Below are 27,391 nucleotides of genomic sequence, written 5' to 3' on the forward strand. Positions count from 1 at the left end.
ATAAGGAAACCTTTGGAAGAGCTACATTACATTCCTAGTCCTAGTCCTAAATTATAAGGATTGATCACAATTTAACTTATAATTATTATGTAAACAAATATGATTTAACACAATTACAGGTTGCATGAAAAGCTTAATCGGACAACACCTGTTTATTTTATTTATTTATTTTTCTCTCCCTCCATCCATCCATCCATCCATCCCTCCCTCCATCCCAGTGGTTCATAACATTGCTTAGCAAGGAGCGGGTCAGATTAATTTTTTTGTGGAATTTTTTTTTACAAACAGTGAAAAAGCGTCATCTTTTGCATGTTCCGAGTTCTGCCTTGGCCCTGCTAGATCATAGAACGAGTTGAGGGCAATTGAGAGAAGCAGCTGTTAAAACTGGGACCTTGGTGGTCGCTCTTGTCACCAATAAACACTTGACTTACTATGCTTTAACTTGCGGAATTTACTTCTGGATGTATGCAAACGTAAAACATCTAGGTCATATGGAAAGTCTCTTAATAGTTTCCCATCAGACCAGAGACCTTAGAGAATGCATAATAAAAGGTCAATAAGGGAGGCAATTTCTTAAATCGGCTCATATTAGGGTTACAAAATACCATTAAGCAAGCTCAATCAAAGATTGATCAAATGGCCAAACGGTAAGCATTTAAAAAGATTCAGATTATGTCAATTTTTTGTGAAACAGAGTCTTTAGAGTAGACATTTTAATCACCTCTGGTCCTGTGTCGAACTTGATTCTTCAGCAATCGTTCCACTGGACTTTGAAGAATCCCCAAAACAGATCAAATCCTTTGTGGCACAGGGCACAGATTTCTGTTCCGTCCGCTCTGTTGTCAGTGTGATGTTGCCACTCTGCAAGCTATCTCCGGAGTTACTTGGTTTAAGGAAAAGACTAAATAAAAAGATAAGAAAACCACAATCATCAAATTAAACAGCAAAACTCCACATGTAAACTCCGAAGACTTCAATGTGGAATTTAGGAATGTATTCCAGCCAAGTCATTTGATTACATGATACAAAGCTGTTTACGGTTCGCTGCCTTTTGAACTGAGACTGGTTAAGCTTTGTCAACAATCCACCTATATTCCAACAGCAGCAACTACTATATTGTAAGATTGCATGGCTGTGCATTACCGGTGGCTTACCAAAATACTCTGTTCCAGGCTTGTGATTTTTAATCAGCAACCTAACACATAAGATGGCAGCATTTGTCATTTCAAATGAAGCAATTGTACTAAGCTCACATGGTTTGTAAAAAGAAAATTCTTAGCAGCATGACTGCATTTCACCTTACTGTCAGCAACACCACCTCTTATAACACATGGATTGTGTCAGATTAAGATGATAAACAACTAAATTGTAATATCTCATTCACTACTTGCTTCATGGACCTTCTTAAACCAATAGTAGAAACAGTCTAACGGAGGACAGAAACAGAATCAAAATATTTACAAGAGAAAACAAAACATTCAATTCAGGGGACCAGCCATGCCTTGCTATCATCAGGCCCTTTATTCATTCTTTACTTAACGTCGACTACAAGTCTTAATACTACAGTTCTGAACACAAACAACTGGCCACAAATAACTGTATGATCAGGCCAAAGTACTAAAGCTGAAGTGGTGTTTATATAGAAGAAGCATAATAATACAAACACTACTAGCGTTACCACAGATAACTCTGTCCTTACTGTACCTGCAGCAATTCTTCCATTTCCAACGCTGGTAAACTGCCAAGAAGAGAATTGTAGGGCAGACAGTGGTAGCTTATACGAGGCCAAGAATCGGATGAACATGTTTCACAGGACTGCAGGACACATTCGGTCTCCAGCTTGCAAACTTGATGCATAGTTTAACACTTATTTAAGCTTTATTCAAATATAAAACCAAGTCCTAAAAAAACGAACCTGTTCTACTACACCAATAAGAGTTTTAATTAATCCGGAATGGCCAATTAAATATGATTTAATTGTTCATATAGTAATTTCCCTTTAATTAGTCATCACTTGAGGAGGCTAAAGTAGGTCAATCATTGGCCCTTACAATATTTTCCTCTCCAAGAGATACGCTTAGAGTCTTGGAAGCTGCATCTTAATTTTTGCCTCAACCACTTTAATGGGACTACCCATCTAATAGGTTTTGTAGTCAATTTTATTGCATGGCGGTAATGATTTTCACTACCATTTTTTTTAAATTTCATAAACGCCTGCTCGTACTCTGGATTTCCTACTGAATCCTCCTTACTCAGTTGTTTTTAGAACAGGGTCTGAAATACCGTCCACGACTTCTCTTTTATTGTTTAACAACATATTGTGGTAAAACGAAGGCAAATCAGTCACATACACTATCTACTGTTTTAGTTTTGGGTTCACCCCTATACAGTATTTAGGTTTTGTCCTGTTTGGGGTCAAGACAGTATCCTAGACAAGTCTTCCCTCATCACAGAAGACAAAGAATGGCATCACTCTTCGCTGTCGACATGACAAGTGGTGCTCCACTGCTTCATAAACACTTTTCTACCACCTTGCTGGTTCTCGGAGCATGGGGTAAAAGGACAGGCAATTAGAAAAATGTTGGTGCTGCTTGTCATTAAATCCTTTTATGTGCCACCAATCCAAATATGACACAAATGATAATGCATACTACAGACGTTTTAATAGATTCTGTGGGGAAATACTCTAAAATGAGAAAGAACTACCTTCTAAATAACTGGGGTTGAGTTTTATCATTTATGTGGGATATGATGAGGCCTGCAACATCAGACAACCTCTCACCAGATGGTTTGCTAGAAGGTTAAATATGTTGTTGATTGGCCACTACCAGAGCTTTGTCAACTGTTTTCAAAGAAAGTATTACTAAGCGCCTTGATGGCTGTGTTAATAGAATAGAAGTAAAGGAACGCTTTAAGACTCAGGAATGTGGACTTCGATTTTAAGATGTTAAGTAAAGTTCTCTTCGGTGATTTAAAAAAAATTATTGGACCTGATGAACTCTATCAAAGCTCCCCATCTGAATATTTATGAACTGAACTGGATAGATAACAGGAGAATCCGGTTCACTGATGCAAATGTTTAGCACTACCCTGTTCTCAAAAACAGCAGGCACTAGATATACGTAACAGGCAGATTAGTGGACTAAGTACATTTGAAATCTTGTAATAAAGAATCTGACCCGATCTGAACCGAGGACAGTCTGAGACCACAAGGCCAAGTGCACTGAAATAAATCATTGTTTCCATTGAGATGCAGAGCACTTTGGGGACCTGGAAAGATCAGTCCATTGCATGAATCCAGTCCCATGAATATGACCCGGATATCTTAAGAAAACTGAAAGGAGACTAAATTAGGCTGAACACTTGAATATGAGCGGGTTCCAGAACTTCACACATTTGACAGTCAGCTGTAGATTCTGTTCCCTTATTAACCATTTTCCTTTGTAAATTTGCAACTACTTTTGATACAAGTGGTAGTTAACAAGCAGCCAACGTTAGAAGCTCCTGCGAGAAATTATTTTGTAAATTCTGTGGTGGGGGACAGATACTAAATTTCGTACTGCACTAGTTTGTGGCCTCAGGGAAATGCAACACTGCACTTTTTCAAGCACTGATCTAGTGTATAAAAGAACATAATTCTAGAATTGTGGACTTCTATTGCAGTAAACATGAAAATGATGCTTACATTCACGAATGATGGAAGGCCTGCATGAACTAATCACAATCCCATGGGGGTGCATTACAGGCCTTTTTTGTCCACTAGTCCACAGTTGACAGATCAGCCATAAGCCAATCAGCATGGTCCTGCTGCAATATGCACAGTTCAGCCACAACTGCCAGGTCAAGTCTCCTCTGGAAGGGAAAACAAGCAACGGACTAGTTACTTACCTTCAGTAACGCCTTATCCGGTAGAGATTCTATCTAGCTGCAGATTCCTTACCGTAGAATTATCCCCATGTGTCAGACTGGATCTTGAAAATTTTCATGAGCAGTCCCCCTGCGAGGCAGTAGGTGGCTGAAATGGCTGTGGATTATCTTTTTCCAAAGAGAACTAAACCAGATTTAGCCAAATAAAAACAAGGCAGTGCCATTTCTTCTTGGCAAGCACTGTTGTAACGTGCTTCTCAATGCAACAAATGCAGATATCTTTCCATTTAAAGTAGGAGCTTACCGCTACAGACAGATTCTTTTAATATGTATAAGCAGTCAGAAGGTAAGCTCAATCGATTATACTGAAGGCATTTAGAAGCAGGGTAGTCAAGTTAATCAATGGTAGACATCACTGGACATTTCATAAATGGTAGATTGCACAGGACAATTCTGTGTCCATCCTGGTCAGAGATCTAGTCTGTAGGGGAATTCCCTAGGTGGTTTCTCCAACAGGTGAAGCAGTTTGCAGTTAGAGTAATAGGCAAGGCTACTTTGGAGTGATAATGAACATTTTGGTATTGGATTGCATGAGCTTAGAGAGAATTTCTGGGATTAATGGACTCAAGTGAGTTTAGGGAATAGTAAAATATAACCAACTGAAGAAAATGGCAATCCTCTTGGAGTGGGGATCCACACATCCCAACACCAAGTTCTGAATTTTCTGCCCTGAGGCTATGTGAATGAGTTGTACTATGGTTGATGAATAATTGTTCATCCACTCCAATGTTACAGCTTTGTGACAGTTATGTTTAAAATCGACCCAATGGTTAAGGTTGACTCTGCTAAATTGCTCTGAAGCTCCAGATTACAAAGTATTATGTAAATGATTTGGGACTCCTCTGTGACAAGAACTATCTTTAAATTGTCAGTCTTATAAGTGCAGATAGACATGAAATGTACTCTTTCTTAGGTAGGTCATTGCTCCCGCATGCCCTTGGAGGAAGCATGTGGAGTAGACTTCAGATTGAATGGAAGGAATATGTATTTGTATTATGGGGGGGGGGTAGAGTCTGTTTGACTTACTAATTAAATGTCTAGCTTTGATGTAAGCCAAATAACTTCTAAATGTCCACCTAATGGCGATCAGTTGGCAGGGAGAGTGTCCAGGGAAGGGACGGAGGGGGAAGAGGCATGTTAACCAAGTTCCCCTAGAAAGAGGTTTAATGGTCAGATGTGGACACACTGACAATATACAGGAAGTTAGTACTAATGGGAAAGGTGGTGTTTCCGGTAATTTATACACTAGGGGAGATGCATCGGGGGAGATCTCAATGAGGAATGAACCAGGTACTTCTACTATCCGAGTGGACAATGGGGATGTATGCCGTATAATGTTTTGGAATGTGGCGGGCCTCAGGGCTAAAATAGTTAACCCAATTTGGCTAAATACCATAAATGAGTTTGACATTTTATGTCTCCAGGAGACATGGCTAACAGCGCCACTTCATCTCCCTGGTTATAAAACTCTGTTCACACCAGCAGTGGACGCTCCACATGGCAGGGCTAAAGGGGGTTTGTGCATATTCTTATCAAATCAGCTCCAATACCAGAAAGCTCTTTTATTAACTAATAATATCTATTATCAGCTAGTGAATATACACACAAATAAGGTGGCATGTGTTATAATTATTAATTTCTATAATAATATCCCCTCAGTTGATACTGAAGTAACGCTAAAAAAACTGCGTAATGATTTGATTAAACAAACTGATTCAAATTCGAAAGATGTATTGGTTATTTAGGGAGGTGATTTTAATTGTAGTTTGTAAAAAGGGACGACAAGGAGTTTGTGGCATTATGCTCGATCAGGATACCAATTTAACACACTTTGAGCACTCCGTGTGTGGGGATTTCCTAAATTACATCATTTGTTCTGGGGACCTAGGGTATGCAAATGAAATTGGTCAGATTGGGTCCCCTTTTGTCCCAACATTCGTTGGCAGGGGTGCGTCCTCTACAATTGATTTTATTTTAGTCTCTGCCCGTTTTGGACACCAGATCAAATCCTGTCAGACCCTGAAATGTTGCAGTAAGTGACCACTATCCTCTAACTCTGGAGATCTTAAATCCATTCCGTAAATTAGGTGTCGGACATCTATGTAGGCAGAACGCTCCGGATGTAAGTATGGGAAGACAAAATGGTTATTCTCTTAAATGGAGTAAGGTGGTCCCTGATTACTTTTTGGCTAATCTATTGTCAAAATGTCTACCCAGTTTCTTGACCGTTCTGGATGAGAACTCCGACTGTCAGGACATTATTAAACAGTTTGATAACATTGCATCCGAAATTCAGGATAGTTTATGGGTGGATTTTAAAAAATCGGAAAGAGAAGACTAAAAGCTGGTTTGACTCTGTTTGTACAAAGGCTCATACGAAACTTAAACATGCACTACACGCCACCCCCCGTGACCCCGTATTGGTTAAGGAGTCTCAGAGACATTACTATCAGGCATTGAAAAAAAGGAAAATTGCAATTAAAAGGGAGGCATGGGAGTCTTTATGTGAGGCCTCACAGAACAGGGGTTCTTCTGCTTTCTGGAAAGCTGTGAATGCCCCATTTTTTGGTGAAAACACTAAAGCTCGTATTGAAACTGCTATTTCTGAAGACGACTGGGTAAACCATTACTCTCAATTGTATAGTAACCCAGAAGGGGGGCAACAACCTCTACCCCAAACTTTAGGGGAAGTGAGAGCTAATGACGAGAAACTAGAGGTCACCTTGGAAGAGGTAATAGCAAGCCTTAAAGCAACTCTGGGAGGTAAAGCTCCGGGCCCAGACGGAATACCACCTGATCTGTTTAAAAACAATACCGATCTATGGGGTTCTCTTTTAGTACAATTATTTAATGCCACTTTCGTGATGGGCATAAATCCTTCTTGGTACAGCTCTGTTATTGTGCCCATATTTAAAAAGGGAGACAGACAGAATGCTATATGTTATCGACCAATCTCCCTATTGGATTCTTCGATAAAAATCCTGGGGAGAGTAATTTTAAGCAGACTTCAACGATGGGTGGAAGACAACTCCATTATCAGCGATCTTCAGTATGGGTTCCAAAAAGGGGTAGGAACAGTGGATCAAGGCTTAAATTTATTTATCTTGCAGCAAAAATACATTAGGGCCAGGCGGGAGTGCATTTAAATTGCTTTAGTTGATTTAACGTCAGCATTTGACTGTGTCGCACAAGTTACTACTTGTGTAACGATATATCTGTAAGAGACATTAGTTAGTATTAGATTCCTTACCTTAGAATATCCCCAGGCGTCAGACTGGATCCGGAAATTTTTGCGTAGCAGTACCCTTGCGCGTCGGTAGGCGTCGTCTGCGGCTCCGCGTCCGTCGTCGGCGTCGTGGGCGCCGTGATGACGTCGTCGGAGTACTTAGACGCCGCCTCCGCGTGCTGACGTCAGTTCTTAGACACAGCTTTTCCGCGCCAGAAACGCAGAGCCATGTTAAAAACCAACACTGGTGCCATTGAAACTAGGGCCCTGAAAGGGGGTAACCCTAACCCTAGATATTGGTTCGCAGAACGGGGAGGATGGGTGAGTCGGTAAGGAATCTAATACTAACTAATGTCTCTTACAGATATATCGTTACACAAGTAGTAACTTGTGCATCTGAAAGAGACACGTTAGTATTAGATTCCTTACCTTAGAATAGATACCCCAGCAATACCAACCCCGGTGGTGGGTCTGCGAACCAATAATCACACCAGAAAGTCCTGGAGGACGGAACGGCCAAAGAAGCCATCCCTCCGGACTTGGCTGTCCAGGCAGTAGTGTCTTGCAAACGTGTGCAGCGATGCCCACGTAGCTGCCTGACAGATGTCTTGTAAGGGCACACCCCTGCCCAGGGCAGTGGTAGCCACCGTTGCTCGGGTACAATGAGCCCGCAGTCCAACAGGGAGCTCCTTCCTAGCCAAGGAGTAGCATGCCTGGATACACAGGATGATCCACCGGGAGATGGTCCTCTTGTGCACCGCTTTCCCCTTCTTAGCGCCCACGTAACCAACAAAGAGTTGGTCATCCACCCGGAACTGGCGTGTGCGATCCAAGTAGAATGAGAGCGCACGTTTTGGGTCCAGACGGTGGAGCCGCTCTTCCTCTTTAGAGAGATGCGGTGGCGGGAAGAAGGTTGGCAAGGTGATAGACTGCCCGATGTGGAAGGCCGTGACAACCTTGGGCAGGAAAGAAGGTTTGGTACGCAGCACCACTTTGTCCGGATGGACAGAAAGGAAAGGTGGAGTACAAGAAAGAGCCTGGAGCTCACTCACTCTCCTGGCAGAGGTGATGGCAACCAGGAAAGCAGTCTTCAAAGTCAGAAGGCGAGGAGGACAGTTGTGAAGTGGCTCAAAGGGAGCGCACATCAGAAACGTAAGAACCAGGTTCAAGTCCCACTGAGGCATCACAAACGGAACAGGAGGAAACGTGTGTGTGATGCCCTTAAGAAACCTATTTACAATAGGGGACTTGAACAAAGAAGGTTGATCAGGCAGCCTGAGAAAGGCTGAAAGGGCAGAAAGGTAGCCCTTGATAGTGCCCAGAGCAGAGCCCTGCTGGGCAAGAGAAAGAAGGAAGAGAAGGACCTCAGAAAGAGGGGCATTGAGGGGATCCACAGCCTTTGCTGTGCACCATGCCACAAATCTGTTCCACCTGCAGGCGTATACCGACTTCGTGGAGGGACGCCTGGCTGCCAGAATGATGTTACAAACTTCAGGAGGCAAGTCAAATGGCCTCAACTGTCGCCGCTCAATCTCCAAGCATGAAGGTGGAGACTGGACAGGTTCGGGTGGAGGACCGTCCCCTGCTGCTGCGACAGAAGGTCCTCCTGAAGAGGCAGACGAACCGGGGGATTGACTGACAGACTGAGTAGCTCTGGATACCAGTACATTCTCGCCCAGTCCGGAGCCACAAGGATGACTTGGGCCCGGTCGCGCTTGATCTTCTTCAGCACTCTGGGCAGAAGTGGTATAGGCGGAAAGGCGTACAACAGACCGCAACTCCACTCGCGACGAAAAGCGTTTTCCGAGCGAGTGCCGCCTTGGAAATTCCAACGCGCAGAACGGATGACATTGCGCGTTCTCTTCGGTGGCGAATAGATCTAACCAAGGCTCTCCCCATCGCTGAAAGAGGCCTTGCGCCACGTCCGAGTTCAGACGCCATTCGTGATCCATCATGCACCGACGGCTGAGCTCGTCCGCCCTGGCGTTCAGAGAACCTGCCAGGTGTTGAGCCACCAGGGTCACGCCCTGGCGTTCCAGCCATTGCCAAAGGCGAAGAGCCTCTTGACAAAGGGTCCACAACCCCACCCCGCCTTGTTTGTTGCAGTACCACATGGCGGTGGTGTTGTCCGTGAACACCTGCACTACACTCCCCCGGACAGAGGGGAGGAATGCCTTCAGCGCTAGACGAATCGCCCGTAACTCCAACAGGTTGATGTGGAGCCGGGCCTCCGCCAGAGACCAGAGTCCTCTGATCTCCGCCTCTCCCATGTGGCCTCCCCAGCCCTGGAGGGACGCGTCCGTCACAACTACGTGCTCCGGTTGGGGAAGGGAGAGGGATCTGCCGCTGACCCAATCGCGGTCCGTAAGCCACCACTGCAGCTGTCTCGCAGTGCCCTCTGAGATCAGGACGTGGTCGGATAGGTTGCCCTGATGCTGGGACCACTGAAACTTCAGGTCCCACTGCAGAGCCCGCATCCGGCACCTGGCGTGATGCACCAGTAGGATGCAGGAGGCCATCAGCCTCAGAAGCCGCAGCGTCAACCTGACCGAAACCCGGGATAACGGCTGAAAGATGGGAATCAGAGCCTGAATATCCCGGACCCGCTGTTCGGGTGGATAAACCCGAAACCGCGCCAAGTCCAGAACCGCTCCGATAAAGAGGAGCTTCTGAGAGGGGCACAGGTGTGACTTCGGCACATTGATGGAGAACCCCAGCTGGTGCAGGAGGTCTGCCGTAGTCTGGAGGTGGCTGACGACTGTCTGGGGCGAGCCCGCCTTCAACAACCAGTCGTCCAAGTAGGGGAAGACTGAAACCCCTAACCTGCGCAGATGAGCTGCGACCACCGCCATCACCTTTGTGAACACCCGTGGGGCGCTGGTAAGGCCGAAGGGGAGCACGGTAAACTGAAAGTGCTCGTGGCCAACCATGAACCACAGGTAGCGCCGGTGGGCAGGCAGGACGGGGATATGAAAATAAGCGTCCTGCAAGTCCAACGCTACCATCCAGTCTCCTGGGTCCAGGGCAGCCAGGACCTGAGCCAGTGTCAGCATCTTGAACTTCTCCTTCCGGAGGAAGCCGTTGACGTTCCTTAGGTCCAAGATAGGGCATAGGCCCCCTTTGCCCTTCTTGGGTACCAGAAAGTAGTGGGAGTAGCAACCACACCCTACTTCTGGCCCAGGAACGCGCTCGATGGCCCCCTTGGCCAAGAGGGCCGTAACTTCCTCCTGCAGAAGTCGCAAATGATCCCCTGATACACGGTGGTTCTGCGGTGGCATGGCTGGAGGAGTCGCCTCGAAGGGGAGGGAGTAGCCCCTTCGGACGATTTGCAGCACCCACCTGTCCGATGTGACAGTGCGCCAGTGGAGGTGGTGATGGCGAACCCTGCCCCCCACTGGAGTCACATGGGCCTGAAAGCACGGACTAGGAGGGTTTTGAGGCGGATGCTGCGGGGGAAGGTGTGGACTGACCTCGCCGTTGCCCCCGACCGCCAGGACGGCGATACCCACGGCCGCCACCGCGTTGGGTATTGCCCTGCGAAGCGTGGCTGGCGGCGCGTGTGGGCGCACCCCTTCCGTGGCCACGAAAGGAGTGAAAAGCAGCCGATTGCTGGCACGGGGCCGAGAGGCCCAAGGACTTGGCCGTAGCCCTGGAGTCCTTAAAGCGCTCAAGCGCATGGTCTGCTTTGTCGCCAAAGAGGCGACGGCCATCGAACGGCATGTCCATGAGTGTGTTCTGGACATCTGCCGAAAAGTTGGCGGACCTCAGCCAGGCGTGGCGTCTGACCGCCACCGTCTTTGCCATCGCTCTACCTAGCGAGTCGGTGGTATCCAGCCCACACCTGATGGAATATTTGTACCTCCAACGGACACTCTGGCAGCACCTCCGCGACCTTATCCCACACAGAGTGGGTGTAACGTCCCAAGAGGCAGGCGGTGTTGGAAGACCGCAGGCCCAGACTAAGGGAGGAGAAGATCTTCTTCCCATACTGGTCATACCTCTTGGATTCCCTGTCCGGCGGGGCCGACGGGAACGCGGTCTGGGAATTGGAGGCCTGGATGACTAGGCTCTCGGGGGTAGGGTGGGTGGACAGGAAACATGGGTCACCCGGGGCTGGGTGGTGGCGTCTGGCCACGTTCCTATCTACGGGCGAACCCGTAGTGGGCTTGGACCAAGTGCCCAGAAGAACGTCGGTCAAGGCCTCATTAAAGGGCAGCAGAGGCTCGGCCGAGCTTGACTGCGGTTTAAGGACCTCAGTGAGGAGATTAGTCCTCACGGCCGCGACAGGGAGCTCAAGGCCCAAGGCCTTGGCAGCCCTCATCAGCACCACACTGTAGGTTGCCCCCTCCTCCGTAGCCACGGTAGGGGGGGAGACAAAACCAGAGTCTGGAGAGGTGTCCAGGCCACTGGCCTCCCCAAGGTCTCCTGTCCAGTCCTCATGAGACTGACACTCTCTGGTCAGAGGGTCCTCAGACCCCTCCCAGTCCTCTTCAGCACCCATCTCCTGAATCTCAGGGTCCTCAACTAATAGGGCCTGTTCATAGAAGTTAAACTCTCCAAACGACGTCTGGAGCGGCGCCCATCGGGGCCGTCCCGACGCCGGAACAGGAACGAAGGTAGGACTGGGGACGGCGCCGCCCGAGGACGGCGCCGGAGGCGACACCTGATGGTCCGACGCCGGGGAGGTCGTAAGGTCCACCGGCGACGAACCAGATCCCGAAGGAGGTCCAGGGGCGTCCTGCGGCGCCGGGCCCGAAGGCGCTGGCGGAGCCGGAACAACTGAACCCGGGATAGCGGGAACCTGCGGCGCCGGGCCCGAAGGCGTCGGGGCCGAACCCCCCGACCCGCTAGGGTTCCCAGACGGGGCCGCTGGGCCCAAAGGCTCCGCGGAGCCCGTTGGAGGGGAGAATTTCCTCATGGCCATGAGGAAGCGCTCAACCTCGTCCGGCGTCGCGTTAAGCCCAGGGACCGTAGGGTATGGGGCTGGACGCGGCGCCTGCGACTCCGTCGGAGCCGCGTGGGTGGTGTCACCCGAACCCCTGGCCGCATCGCGCGAGCGTCGGGGGGAGTCCGCAGAGCGATGACGCCGCTTGGACTTCTTGTGCCTCTTACCTGACGACGACGTCGACCCGGAAGAGTGCGGCCTACTCTCGGAGCCGAGCTGGCACCGAGCCCGCGACCTGTCCCTCGACCTCCCATGGGACCGAGACCTCTCGCGGCGCGGGACCGACTGCCGGAGTTCGAGTCGCCTGCGGGACCGCTCCCGCCTGGCTTTCGAAGAGAGGGCCCGGCAGTCGGAGCAGGCCTTGTCGTCGTGATCGACGCTGAGACAAGTTAAACACCGTCGGTGAGGATCCGTGACCGACATCAGACGGTCGCAATCCTCACAGTGCTTAAAGCCGGGCATCCCTACGGCACCGTCGGAGTCGAAGACTCGAGAAACGATCAAAAATGATCAAAAAGGTTAGTCAAAAAATTACTAGGGTTACTGCTTTTTCCAGATCTGCGCTTGCTGGCGCGGAAAAAAGAAGAACTGACGTCAGCACGCGGAGGCGGCGTCTAAGTACTCCGACGACGTCATCACGGTGCCCACGACGCCGACGACGGACGCAGAACCGCAGACGACGCCTACCGACGCGCAAGGGTACTGCTACGCAAAAATTTCCGGATCCAGTCTGACGCCTGGGGATATTCTAAGGTAAGGAATCTAATACGAACGTGTCTCTTTCAGATTCACATAGTAAATTATGGTCCATTTTGGAAAATGTAGGAGTAGAAGAAAAATTAATCAATTTTCTCAGAGAATTATATTTAGGTGCCACCGCTACAGTGCGCTATGGAAAAAATGGAGAATGCACTAGACCATTTGCCATAGGGCGCGGGGTACGGCAGGCGTGCGTTCTCGCCCCCTTCTTATTTTTAGTCTATATAAATGGTCTTGAGAAAGCCTTGTTGAAAGAATCTAGGGATATGCCCACGGTAGCTGAGAGACTGATACCTGCGCTTCTTTACGCAGATGATGCAGTCATCATAGCTAGGACGCCTGTGGCATTACAAGGCTTAATTACTTCCTTTAACATCTTTATGTCAAGTTTAGACCTGCATATTACCTGTACTAAAACTTTTTCTATGAATTGCGGTTTGGGCCCTAATAATAAAAAAAGAAGAAGGCTATGTACATTACTGCTAGTCCTCTAGACTTCACCCCTAATTTTCCATATTTAGGTATTTTGTTTCACGAAGCCGGCACATGGGCAAGTGCTATTAAAGCAAGAATATTTTTGTTCTGTAAATCAATTATGGCCTTAAAAAATTTCTCGAAAAAAATGGGGAAAAAACCTATAGTTGAGCTTTTAAATTTTTTTAATGCAACATGTATTCCAATTGCTGCCTACGGTGCTGGCATATGGGGATATGCCAATGTAAAATCAATCCAGCTTGTGGAAAATATGTTTTTGAGACACATCTTAGCTGTACCTGAGAGTGTCTCAAGCTATATTTGCCACATGGAGCTTGGACAACCATACATTGAAGACACAATTAGGGTCCAGCCAATATTAACATGGCACAGTATTTGGACCAACGATGAGTGTGCATTGAACCGTGCTATCATAAAGGATGCTTTATGTTTAGATCATGTGAGTAGGATAAGATGGTTTGTTTACGTAAAAGATTTTTTGGTGAAAATGGGTTGTCAGAATTATTATGAAGATCCACTTTCAATGTGCAATATCCCAAGGAAGTTACTAAAAGAACATTGTATGAGATACCTTGAGGATAAAGGAATAAGTGAGGAATTAAAGAAAAAAACTGTTGCAGCCCACCAAATGATATTGATACAGGATAAAATACAACCATATCTAACCCTTTCCATGAGTGAACATGACCGGTTCATTTTAACACGTTTTAGGTTAAATATTCTTTTTGAGTTTTTAGCTTCCCAATTATGAATTTATGGTCACGTGATTTAATTAAATGCCCGTGTGGTGCCCTCTCTGAACAATCGGATATTCACATTACATTTTTTTGTAAATTTTATATATTACCCTGCAGAAGACTGATTATTCTCCCATTCTGAAGGAGATGGAAGTCAACCGCTGCCGCCCTGCATTTCTTATACTGGAGAGATTAGATGTTATTTGGATTGTGGCATCTATTTCTGAATTTATTTTAAATGTTTTTAGATTGCGTTAATCAATTCGTATTTAAAAATTTTAAATTTATATTTGTGTCGGTCCTTAACTCTGTAATGTATGTTATTTTTCTTGTCTCTGTATCCCAGATTAATGACATTTTGTGTGTACTTTATGGTTATTTTCTTTTAACCGAATAAAGTTATGACTTGTATTATGAATCTCACTTTCGGTCTTTTTCCATGAAAAAATAGAAGTATAGTGTCATAAAGAGGGCATCACTGAGCTAGCGTCCAAGGAGGATGAGGACGAATGGTGGTGGGTTCAACCTCATGTAAAACCCCTTCTGTTTTCACTGCTTATAAATGAGGAAGCTTAGACGGGAGAACAGGACACCTGGGAAGACATTGTTCCAGACAGCCTTCAATGTGACTTTCTTAAGCGGAGTCGAGAACTCTCTAGCCTCACCCCAGAAAACGCAGTCATCACCCACGTGGGCGGAAGCCAGGTCCTTATAGGAGCTTCGGAAAAGGAAGCAGGAGGAAAGGAAGCCGCAGCAGAGACAGAAGACGAACCACCGGAGAACTGGTCAGAAGAGAATCGTCCCCAGCATTCCCTAGGAGACGCCCGAGGAGAAGTGTCCGCAGGAAAGCCAGGAGGCTGACAAACCAGCGAGCCGCCCCGCCACACTCCCAGAAGAGCGTGGCTTACTCAGGTACGCGTGCGTCTCCGGGGGCCGTTCGGGAGGTTGGAGGTGTGGACAGGGAAGGCACCAGTGGTCCCTAGCACCGTCCCACATACAACCCTCTACCCCTCTCAGTAGCACAGCACATGGTGGTGGATTGCACTAAGTTTGGTGATCCCTCACTTTCCTTCCCCAATTCAAAAGACTGGTAATGTGGTGGAAACACTTACCTTTGGTCTCTTGTTTCTTTGAGGGATATTGACCTGTTATCCAGAGACCTGTGCTGAACAAAGACAAACTGACCCGGAGAACAAGGTCCCCTATAAACCCCACAAGGACAATTAAAGGACAGTTAAAGACGAGAACACAAAAATAAAGTGGATTTGCCGTAAAAGTACGCTACTGGTGCCGCTTGGTCCTTTTGTACGCCTCACAACTAGACACCTTTGACTTTTTTTTTGTTTACAAAGTTTTTCGACTGTTGTCATAAGGATGTGACCCTTCTGGAACAATCATTGTGTGAAGAAGCCTGCCATTCGTGTGTACTACACATGGATGAGCCTTCTGAAACTTGAGGGTATATCTTTACTGTAAAATGCGGAGCACTTTTAGGTTGTTTTTACCTGCCAAGCTGGAAAAGTCCATACAATCTTCTCTCCCACAAATTGGAAGCTCGGTCTCTATGCTGCAGTAATAAAGTTAGTAAGAGCTAAAATCATTCTGACCACAGACTTGCACCAGTCTTTTCCTCAGGGCATCATATCCCAGCCTGGCCACTCAAGCCCATTCTTTTGACAAGCTGTGCTAGTAAACTTAGATTCAAGTCAAAGACTGCAGTTCTGAAATAGCTTCAATGAACAAGTTACTCTTGGGAACGGAATCTCTGGTGGGTATTCTAACTGCAACTGCAGCGACCTCACCTTCTGAATACCTTTGTTGCGCCACAGTGGATCCGGAGATTTTTCTCAGCAATTCCCATGTGCGTCTGCAGGTGGTGTTGTGTGGCTCCGCGTTAACTCCATCCCGCCACGGACACTGGAGTCACATATAGCCAGCATCCCAGTGCACTGAGGTCAGTTTCTTCTTGACTTTGTTCATGCACATGGATGGGGAAGCCAATAGTGATTAGAGTGAACAGTGTGCAAATATCTAATATGAAATTTTTTTGGGTGGATAAAAAGAGTCCATTCCAAAGAACGGGGAGCTGGGTGGGTTGATGAAAGGAGCCCTAAAGCACCCTGCAGGCTACTTGTTTTGATGGAACTATCCATATAGCAATCATTCTTTTATGCACTGCTTTACCCCCTCTTTGCACCTGTGAACCCCACAAACAGCTGATCATTCTACCGGTGTTCTTTGGTATGATTAACGTACAAATTTGAGGTTCTTTCGGAATCCAATCGATGTAGTCTCTTCCTCCTAGGGTGCATGAAGTGGAAAAAAAAGACACAGAAAAGGAGACAGACTGGCGCGAAACTGAGTCACAACTTTTACTAGGAACGTTGCCCTTCTCCTGAGCACCAGTTTGTCTGGAAAGAAGGTGGTATATGGTGGCTGGACAGACAAAGCTTGCAACTTACTCATGTGATGATCTGCCATCGCTATAAGGAAAATTGTCTTCAGGGTTAAAAGACGCACAGAGTGCTTTCCTTCGGCTTAAACAGGGTGCACATCAAGAATGTTATGATCACATTAAGTACCCACTGTGGCATCACAAAGGGTTCGGTGGAAACATGTGGGTTAGCCCGTTCAACAAAAAAAATCACAACAGGTGATTTGAATAACATTGGTTGAACAGGTAACAGCTGAAAGGGCTGACAAATGACCTTAACATTAGTCACTTATTGTGCAAGAGAAAGAACAAACCGCATCGTCTGGTAAAGGGTGGATTTCCCATGAACTACACTAGTTGACAAACTTTTCGCACCATCCAGTATAGATAGCTTTGGTGGATGGATGCCTAGCTGCCAAATGACATGATCTACTTCGGGAGGGAGATAAAATATAGCCAACTGTTGCCGCTCAATCTCCTGTGCAGGTTGCACAGTCCACGGATGCAAGACTTTGCCCTGTTGTTGCAACATAAGATCCTGACAAGGCAGCAGCTGGAGCACAGGACAGATGTTCATGGCTAGAAGTTCTGGGTGTCACACTCTCCTTTGTCCAGTATGGGGACACTAAGATGGCTTGGTCCTTTTTGATGATCTTCAGACCTCTGGACAGGAGAGGTAGAGACACAAAGGTGTACAGGAGAATCAAGCTCCATCCCAGTCAAGAGGCATCTCTTAGGGAGACCACCTTGGGAACTCCAATGCGCAAATGCTTGGAAACTGCGCATGATCAGTGGTGGCAAAAAGATCGAGCAAAGGTCCTCCCTACTGCTGGAAGATGACCTACGTCACACCTTCTATGGTTATTTCTATCCGCTGTCTGCTAGGCCACACTGACTGATTTTGTCTACCCTGGCATTTAAAAATCCTACCAGGTTCTGTAAAACCAGGGAAATGCTTTGATGACTCAGTCAGTTCCAGAGGCATAAAGCATCCTGGCACAGAGTCCACAACTCCACCCTGTCCTTTTTGTCATCAGATCACATGGGGGTAGTGTCCATGAGCATCTGCACCCATTCCCCTATTGATAGACGGGAATAAGATCCTGCCACTCCATACAAAATGATGTAGAACTGGGTCTCCACTGGAGAACAAAGTTCTCTGATTGCCACATCTTGCAGGTGGCCTCCCAACCTAGCAATGAAGCATTTGTCACAATAGTCAGCTCAGGATGGGGTAAGGAGAGGGGTCTGCCACGGGTCCAAATGCAGTCTAGCACCCACCACTGCAGATCTTTTGCCATCTCATTACTACCTGGATGGAATCTAACAGGTTCCCTTGGTCCTGAGCGCACAGATTTCAGACCCCCCTGCAGAGCCTGCATGTGCCATCTGGCATGGTTCACTAGCAGGATGGGAGAGGCCAAGAAGTCCCAGAGCCATTCTTACTAAGATGCAGGCCAAAGATTGAAACATTGTGATCATAGCCCAAATGTCAAGGACTCGAAGTGGAAGGAAGGCGCAAAACTGCATTGTATACAGAATATCTTGGAGGCTAGGAAGCCCCTTGGAAAGAGTCAGGTGTGACTTCGGTATGCTGAACGAAAACCCCAAAGAATCGAGGAGGTTTTCTGTAATATGCCTGTGGTCCACGACTGAAGTGAGATCCCCATCACCAGTCAGTCGTCAAGGTATGGGAAGACTGATATTCCCAACATCCGAAGAGGTGCAATGACCACCACTATCACCTTAAAGGGGCACTTGTGAGGCTGAAAGGGAGCCCAGAAAACTAAAAATGCTTGTGGCCCACATGCAACAGTGGGTGTGAGGGACTGCAAGACAGATGTGGAAATAGGTATCTTGCATACCCAACGACACCATCCAGTTGCCTGGATCCAAGGCAGACAGAACTTGGGCCAGGGTGAGCATTGTAGGATGAAAATGTGGTCCTCTGGATGTCGCCGTAGTGTAGGTGGCATATGAGGAGGGGTGGACAGGAAAGATAGGGTGTAGCCATCCTGGACAATTTGAAGCACCCATCTATCTGTCTGATGTCATGCTTTGCCACCTGTGGATGTAATAACTAATCCGGCCTCCAACAGGGTGACAATATGCTGTCAAAGGAGAGCTAAAGGGGTTTGGGAGACGTGGTTGGAAAGGTTGGGGGAGAGGCAAGGAAAAACGTGTAGTGCGTAGGCCCTGAAGGGCCTGGATGATGTCAGACAGATCCCAACCTCTACCTGGAAGGAAATGGGCGGTCCATTACTGCGGAAGCGGGCCTTGAGGTTGGCTCTGCTGGATGCCTCTTCCCAAGCCTCGAAAAGAGAGGTACTGTTGGCCACACAGGTGCTGAAAGGCCAAGGTGGCGATCTGTGGCTCGGCTTTCTTTAAAGCGCTACAGAGCCAAACTGGCTTTGTCCCTGAAGAAAATAGTGCCATCAAATAGCATGTCCATCAGTGACATATGTAAGTCACTGTAAAAGCCTGTGGATCTCATCCAGGCATAGTGACGAAAAACCACACAGTCCCTGACTGGACAACACAAGCAATCAATGGTGTCCAGCCCTGATCTAATGACATATTTTACAACAGCTTGTATGACCTGAGCCAAATTGACACAAAACTCATGAGGGACTGTGGGTAAGATTTCACTCACCCTATCCCATAAAACAAGATATAACATATTACCTGCAACTGGAGTTGACTGATTTGAGGTCTAGGCTATCAGATGAGAACATTCTTTTCCAAAGGCCTCCAAGCATTTGGACTCCCTATATGGGGGCTTAGTAGGGAAAGAGTCAAGGTTCAAACTGCTCATGGAAGTTTGCAACAATGGACTCTTGAGGGTAGGGTGTTGACTTAGGAAGTAGGGTTCCTCAGAGCAGGACTGTGGCATCTGGCAATTTGTTTATTAACAGGCAGGCAAGATACAGGTTTTGCCCAGGTCACCATTAAAGTATCTATAAGTGCCTCACTGACTGTGAGTAGCAGTTCTTAATAATTTGTCTGCCAAGACTGCAAGACTTCTATAACAACCTTAGTTTTTACCTCTTTCAATGGCAGTTGGAGGGCGGGGACTTCGGTAGAGCTCCTAATGACCACGGCAAAAGATGCTGGCTCATATGTGGAAGGGCCAGGTGGACAGTTTATGGCAGACTAAGGGGATGTATCTAACCTTCTGGTTAGATACAGAAGGTTGCAGGTCTTGCAGGTCCAGAAATAAATTCTCCTCTTTGTAAAGTTGGGAATCGACATTCCCATCATGAAGTTCTGTATCTGAAAAAGGTGTTCATGGTGTCAATGTCCCATTAGAGTACAAATGGGGCCCCATGGGTTGTCTCTCATATTGAGGTGGGTGTGACTTCGGTAAAGGTAGTGGTGGATTTGAAAGGACAATCGACTCTTCCTCTGACACCGGTGTGCGCGGACTGGCGAGGATCTTGGTGCTCAGTGAGAAGCTGGGACAGGAGTCAGCCATGAAGTTGGGCAGGTCCCACAGTGGTTTCAAGATGCACAGTCTCTGTTAGGGATGAATCCGCTGGTGGCAGTCAGACTGTAGGCCTCCTCAAATATTTGGGGCCCGTAGACTAACCAGAGGGAGCTGGTAGGGGGACAATATATGCAACATGGCCTCCTTGAAGGCATTGACCTCTTGCTTTGTCGCTTATGGACCCAGGAATTGAGCTTGGAGTGGGATGAGCTGAGGGGTCAGCTTGGTGGGGTACTGGTACCTAGATCAGCACGTACGCAGATATCTACGAAACATCTTTTGACGAGAGTGGCGGTAGGACGAAGAGTCATGTGATATGAGCGTGCCGGGGTGGCAGCTACATGCTACACCAGGCGTCATATCTGAGGCGAGATGGTGTTTATGCAGAGCCACACAACAGCACCTACCAGCGCACAAGGGGACTGCTGAGAAAGATCTCCACATAAAGCCTGGTGTCTGGTGGTATTCACAAGGTGAGGAACCTACGTTTATAAGAATCCATGAGAGATACAAACATGTCAATTAGACTAAAATGCATGAAATGGTTTATTTACTCCATCAACTACAGTCAAACAATTACCCTAATACAGCCCAGAATTTCACTTGTCCCATAGAGTGATGCACAGGGTCAGGAATCACCAACACAGTGGGAAAACAATGTTAACACTAGCCTTCACGGTCCATTAGATGCTATTTGTCGCGCCAAGCATTGACCATGGCAGTCATTTGCAATAGGCTTCCAGCACAGTATGTGTGTACTTGCATAAAACCACCAACATTGACGTTTGTCCTACAGCAAATATACTGAGATCCAACCAGACCACACATCTTTGGTCATTTATTCCTACTACTGAGCTTAAAATACATGTCTTCTGAAAACTGCATAACTCCTCGTTCCGATCTATTTAGTTCAGTGGCTTTTGAGTCTTCTGCTCTTTCAACAGGAGTAAGCGAAGGTATTTTGTCTTAAATTATCCCATCGTGTCGAAGTGAGCATCGACCATTAAAAGAATATGCAAAATGAAGGCGTGGTTTTACTTTTGTGTAATATTAGGAAAAACTTTGGCAATTACTATGGTTACAGTGTGTCCAACAGTATAACATATCAGAGTACACACTTTGATTGAAAGCACTGACCTTGAAGATCCACGCAAGTCCTTAAACTCAATATTAAGCAGTGGCAGGAAGGTGTTTTTGCAGAAAGGACAAGTAGTGTTTAGGTTGGAATCATCTGCAGCCCATCCAGCCATAACCTCCTCGTCATACACCAAGGCTTCACAAACGCGGCACTTAGAGCAGCTGGACATCAAGACCTGCAACAAATGATTTTGAGAGAAGGAAGGAGGATGTCCAAGGTCGTGTATTAGAAGGGTGCAAGGTATGCAATTCAAAACAACTTAAAGTGAGATGAGCAAATACAGAGTTAAAGACTGTTTTGTGAAGGGTGCATTAACAATGGCTTTGTGTTACCAACATTAATCATCTAAAACAAGTTACATTAATAAATATGCATCCAAATCCAGGATCAATAAGTTCAGTACAGTACAGTGAAAGAGCAAATTTGAACCTCAGAAGGGTAAAGGGAAGCAGATCAGATGCAATGTAAATTCAATCCTAGACGTTTCTATAAAGACAAGCAACAAAGTTGCTTATCCGTGATAAGTGCAATGGTGTGCTTCTGTAATGTCTCCATTACTTGAACGGCAAACAGCAGCCAGTGATATGGTCTTGTCTGTCTTTGGGCTACAGCTTTCAAACATAGTGTCAATGTACAAATGGCATAACAGGAGGGAAGGGAATCACTCCTTGGAGGAGAATCTGAAAAGCATGATTATTTTTCTAGATAAACAATATACTTTATTGACCAATGAGCAGCTAAACCAATCACAACAAAAACAACAAAAAATACAAATCCCATGAACCTGCGACAAAACCAGCCATAGCTTGTCACCAGTTATTGTTTAGACATAGTACATAAATTATTGCTCTTTCTAGGTCTTTCTATTCAAGTTATGGAATAGCATTCTTTGTAAACTTAAAATAGAGGAAGAGAGAAATAATTAAATGGAATCAGCTAAAGAGGAGAATCACCACAAGGGAAAAGAGTATAAGGTATATTTAATGGTGGTGAGCAATTCACAAAAGGGACAGTATTTATCAAAAACCTGTGGAGACGTTGTAGCACGTAAAATAAAAAAAATCATTTAATGTCATTAAAAAGGGCTTCGTAAAAGTACAGTCAGGGTTGTCAAACACACGGAAATGTTTAAAATAAAAAAGCCCAAAGCCAGATTATATATATATTGTTTTATTCATATTTCTGTGCTTTCAATGTGTGTGATGCAACAAGAATTGCAATCTTTTTCCAGTATTAATAATCCATGATCATCCATTATTATAAAATAAGATAGAAAATAGATGATTGAAAAGAGGCATAAGTATAGGGGTGACAAACGAAGAAAAAAGAAAGACGCAATATGTTGCATTATGTTCTAATGCCAAGATATTATTGCGACAAAATAAGAAAGCGAGTCAGGTCAAGAAAGGGGGAAAAAATGAAACAATAACAATCATATTAACTGTGGGGTCATGGGTTCTCCACGATCATTGTGGATCGAACAGTCTTAAACAGTAATATCATTACACACTGATAAGTGCTACACTATTCCTGCAAATCAAAAGTCTTAGGTAAAGATTCTAACCTGCAAATGACATCTCAGTGTACTAAGTACACTTAGTTGTCGGGATATTAAGAAAGGGGCCTCAGATGTTTTTAAGTTGTTGTTGGTCCAGGAGTCTCTCGATTTACTGATAATGTGAAGCCACCATTGCCAAGTCAGTTAGACAGTCCATGTGGGTATGAGGTAGTCTGAGTTTTCATCTTTTCGTGATACACGTTAAGGGGACTGACAGAGCGGTATCTTGCCATCTTTTGCAATGGTTTATTACACATCTATTTTGCAGTGTTAAGAAACCCTAGTGTAGAAGAGAGTTTTATGTGTATAAACCACTAGTAGATTTCCCAGAATTTTCTATTCATTGCCAGTAGGTATGCAAGATCGTGTGCATCCAGGATTATGTATATCATATTTGCCCCATGGTAGTCGCACCCCCAGCAGTTAGATGTGTTAGTCAGCACAGTCTTCCAGAGTTTTTCGGTAGACCACTGCCATGTGTAATAGTTTGTAGCATCTAAATTTCAAGAAGGCCTCTTGTGTTGTATGGTTTCCACTTTCTCAGTAGGAACTGTATGTTTGTATAGACAATATAAATGTTGGGATGTTGCTAGACTGATTCCATACATCCACCAGGATATGTTGGCAGACAGTCCTGCTAGCTCACAGTGCCCCCTTTAGTACCCCCAACCCTAGAAGAGTAACCAATGGTTTGGGCAACCTTGGAACATGACATCCCTGACTCCCCAAAGAAATTGTGGTAACAAATTTAGAACCTTATCGCTCAGTCACCCGTGCATACACGGGTATATACACAAGAGGGACACAAAGGGGTGCTGCAATATTTATTTAACCATTGCGATTCTTGAATTGAATATATGCACTCCAATGATTAATAGACAGAATCAAATAAATGTGATCAAGATTATGAGGACAGTGAAAAGAATGAACAATTCCACCATTGTGCTAAAGCTGTATATATATATATATATATATATATATATATATATATATATATATATATATATATATATATATATATATATATATATATATATATATATATATATATATATATATATATATATATATATATATATATATATATATATATACTGGCATATAAGTGCTGTGTATAGTGTACTCCTACTATGCGCTCCCTAACCTAGTTGCCGGGGGTGAGTGCTCTACAAAGAATACCTTACTGGATGATCTAACTCTCCATTATCTGAAAATAAGTGAATGCAGGTTCCAGTCTTCGTCATAAGTTGGACATCCCTCCTCGCAGAGGATAAAGAGGAATCAGCTGAGCTGAGACTCTGACAACACTGACGATCTTGCAATGACAGCAGAGTGGTCCTCTGATTTGAACACAGAAATGCGTGTGTAATTATAATACAGCATCCACGCTTCCATGTAGAGCCCTCAGCCAAGCCAACATTGTTTATTGTCGTAATAGCCATGTCGTCTCATGGACAAATAAATACATTTGCACAATGTGTGTTCAGGCCTTGTACTAAATGTTCAAGGTGTCGTGATAGTGTACTTACGAAGTGGAATTTGTAAGCAAAGTGGATTCAGAGAAACTAATCCTACACGGTCACTCAAGCAAATGTGTGTCAAAAGTCATTGTGTAGAAAAGAAGGCAACTTATGTGGCTTGTAAAATGGCAGTGTTTCTTCCCAGGTCTGACCAAGCCATGCAACACTTGCAGACTTCAATCATGACTTCACAGTAAATCTGTCCATTCTTGGACAGAGTATTCTTTATCGAGCTTCACCTGCCCTTATTGCTTAGGAGCTATCCTCAGCTGGCTAGATATAATATACTTAGGCAGCACAGACCTGTACCTGTCCACATAGCATCGCTTCAGCATTCCAGCTATAGATTGGGGACTGTGGGTTCTGTTATTGCGAAGGGTATCTTGTCCAAATGTTTGAGAAACAATGTTTATCATCAATGTCAAATTCATCTCCAAGTTTGATTTTAACATTTCCTCTGTCAGAATTTGATACAGCGTATATACACCCTTGTTTGTCAGTTCTAGTCAACTGAATGACATTTTATTAATTGTCTGCATTGTTCCAGGTTCCGGGTTATATAACAAGTGGTGAAAATCACTACTTATGCCGCATTTGTGATTTACTGTCCCCACTACAGGGTGTGCCATTGTCGCCTCCACCCCCCCTCCCGAGACCTATGGGGTGTGGATCTTTTACCTAACAAGTGAGATATTTTCACCACTTGTTATATAACCCGCTGGGCTACCTTACAATCTTCCATGTGAATATATTACCACTGGCCCTGCATTTGCCTCATTGATCGCTAACCACGTGTGATGTTCTATAAGATTTTTATGAACAAGTGGCCATTCCTCTTGGTCATAGTGCATGTCCACACGTCTGTCTGGTATCCAGACCTGTGTTTTCCTGCACAAAAGTACCTCCTATGACACTGGTCACGCATTTTGATTAGCACTGGGCACAACTACTCAGAGATCGTTTTTGCAGAAAACCTAGCAGACAGATCCTACTAACTACGTGTTTGTCTCTGTATTTGTATGTATGTCTTTCTTTTCAGACTACACAGGTTCCTCTCAATTTTGAGGTAAATCCCACAACTTGTTGGTTTGTTTTTTGCACCAATTTTTACACTATATTTTTTTACTTCCACGTCCTCTGGTAGGGTGGGCCTTAGCGCGCCCATACCGCCGAGGTACACTCCTCCTTGTTCCTGAAGAAAGCCCAGTAAACTACACATAACGGGCAGAAACATGTCGTCCCCACTTTAAGAGGTAATACCCAAAACATTATTTGGTAATTTCTCACACATACTTTTAATCATGTCAGGTTGACCACTGAATAAAGTTTTTGCGTGGTACATTACCTTGACATTTTTAAACTCACACGTTTTCACATCACTGTCACGAAAAATCCATCTCCGCAGTATTCTGGCGTTGTAGCACACCAGGGAGGCATTCGGCTTCTCCTGGTGGGCCCGATGATGAAGCATGTCACGACCCAGGGTGGTGAGTGAGGGCTTCCTTATAAAATCCAATGCGATTTATTAAGGTTCACTTATCCTCTGTATTTGTGCTCACATACTTACTACATGCAACACTCTTTTGTTGTTTGACTTAAGGCAGAATTTCAGGCAGTGTTTCAAATCCAATGAATGTAGAGCTCTTTCAGCTGCTTTTTGAGGATTCGGAAAGAAAATCTTTAAGACGATAGGCTCATTAAGGTGGAAGTCCGACGGGCCTTTGGGTATAAATTTTGGATTAGTCCGAAGAATTACCCTATCGTTCTTGAATTGAAGAAAGGGATCTTGTATTGTGAAAGCGTGAAGCTCACTGACTCGTCTTGCGGATGCAACGGCTAGAAAAAGTGCAGTCTTCCAGGAGAGTAACTTGAGGTCAGCTCTGTGTATCAACTCAAAAGGATGTCTCATAAGCTGAGCAAGGACTGTGTAGAGCTGCCATGTTGGAAGAGGAGACTTTACAGGAGGGAAGCACACCAGGGAGGCATTCGGCTTCTCCTGGTGTGCCCGATGATGAAGCATGTCAGTGAGGGCTTCCTTATAAAATCCAATGCGATTTATTAAGGTTCACTTATCCTCTGTATTTGTGCTCACATACTTACTACATGCGACACTCTTTTGTTGTTTGACTTAGATTTATCTGGGGGACTGAGAGTGTCCCGAATTTTCTCCCTCTCTCTCCTATTGTTGAAACCTATTTAGCAGCGTGCAGCTGTGAGAGTTTGAAAACAAGTTGGTACAATCTTTAACCAACATTATTTCCCTTCCCTTTATTTAATAATGGCGAACTTTGGACTTACCTACTCTGAAGCGGAGGTGGATGCTTTACTTGCAGTTCTGAACCTCTTTGCGGACCCAGCCATATCACAAGCTATTTCACACACTTCTGAATGGGAAAAACTAACTGAACAGAAACGCGACCGGATCAGGACAATACTACACGGGACTATATTAAAACAATACTTAACAACTAATACTGCCGCAAGAGGGCTCCTTGTAACCAACGCTCCACGCATATTCCTAAACGATGCCACATTCCACGAAGAATGGGCAATGATAGCCTGGCATTGTACTCGTGATTGGTTGGTTTTAATCATAAAAACAGCATTGTGCCTATCTGAGGAACTAATGGTTGAAATCCAACTCACCGAGTCACATTTCAAAACAACCATAACTGGCTACAAAAAAAAGTTAGACGAAATTAACAAAGAATTGGCAGAATATAAGGATTCCTTAATGCAATCTAAGGTTACCAAATTTCAAAAAGATCTGAAAAAGTTTGAATTTAATAAGGAATATCCCATCTCAGATCCTGAGTACACACCTCAATGTAGAGACTCCAATAAATAGGATGACTTTGACAGCAATTCGTCTAACAGTAGCATGTCCAGCGACCACAGCCAGAAACAGAAACGAAAACGAGGGGGTAGAGGCAGGTCTAACTACTACAATCAACAACCTAGGTGGCCACCATTTGGAACACCAGGTAATGGCTCACACCCTCATTTCTTTCAACAACAACCACCTTTTCCGCTGATGGGTTGGAACCCATACATGCAGCCCCTTTTTCCCCAGAACCAACATCAGATGCCTTTTTTAGAGAGAGGCGGGAGGGGAAGAGGAAGGAGAAGAGGCAACAACCAAGTCACCTGGGAAACGGACGACCC

The 27,391-nt window shown here is 45.4% G+C and overlaps 1 protein-coding gene across 1 annotated transcript in view; it reads right to left on the bottom strand.

Moving 5' to 3' along the window:
• The window catches only part of DENND4C (DENN domain containing 4C), a 1,285,018-nt gene that overhangs the window by 257,288 nt on the left and 1,000,339 nt on the right, over positions 1 to 27,391 (bottom strand). The window contains exons 28-29 of the mRNA XM_078675962.1: positions 21,148 to 21,323; positions 722 to 901 (exon numbers count right to left, since the gene is read on the bottom strand). Coding sequence (XP_078532088.1) covers positions 722 to 901; positions 21,148 to 21,323 — 356 coding nt within the window. The remainder of the gene's footprint in view (positions 1 to 721; positions 902 to 21,147; positions 21,324 to 27,391) is intronic.

This window comes from Lissotriton helveticus, chromosome 2_1 (assembly GCF_964261635.1).
Source record: "Lissotriton helveticus chromosome 2_1, aLisHel1.1, whole genome shotgun sequence".
Lineage (NCBI taxonomy): Eukaryota > Metazoa > Chordata > Amphibia > Caudata > Salamandridae > Lissotriton > Lissotriton helveticus.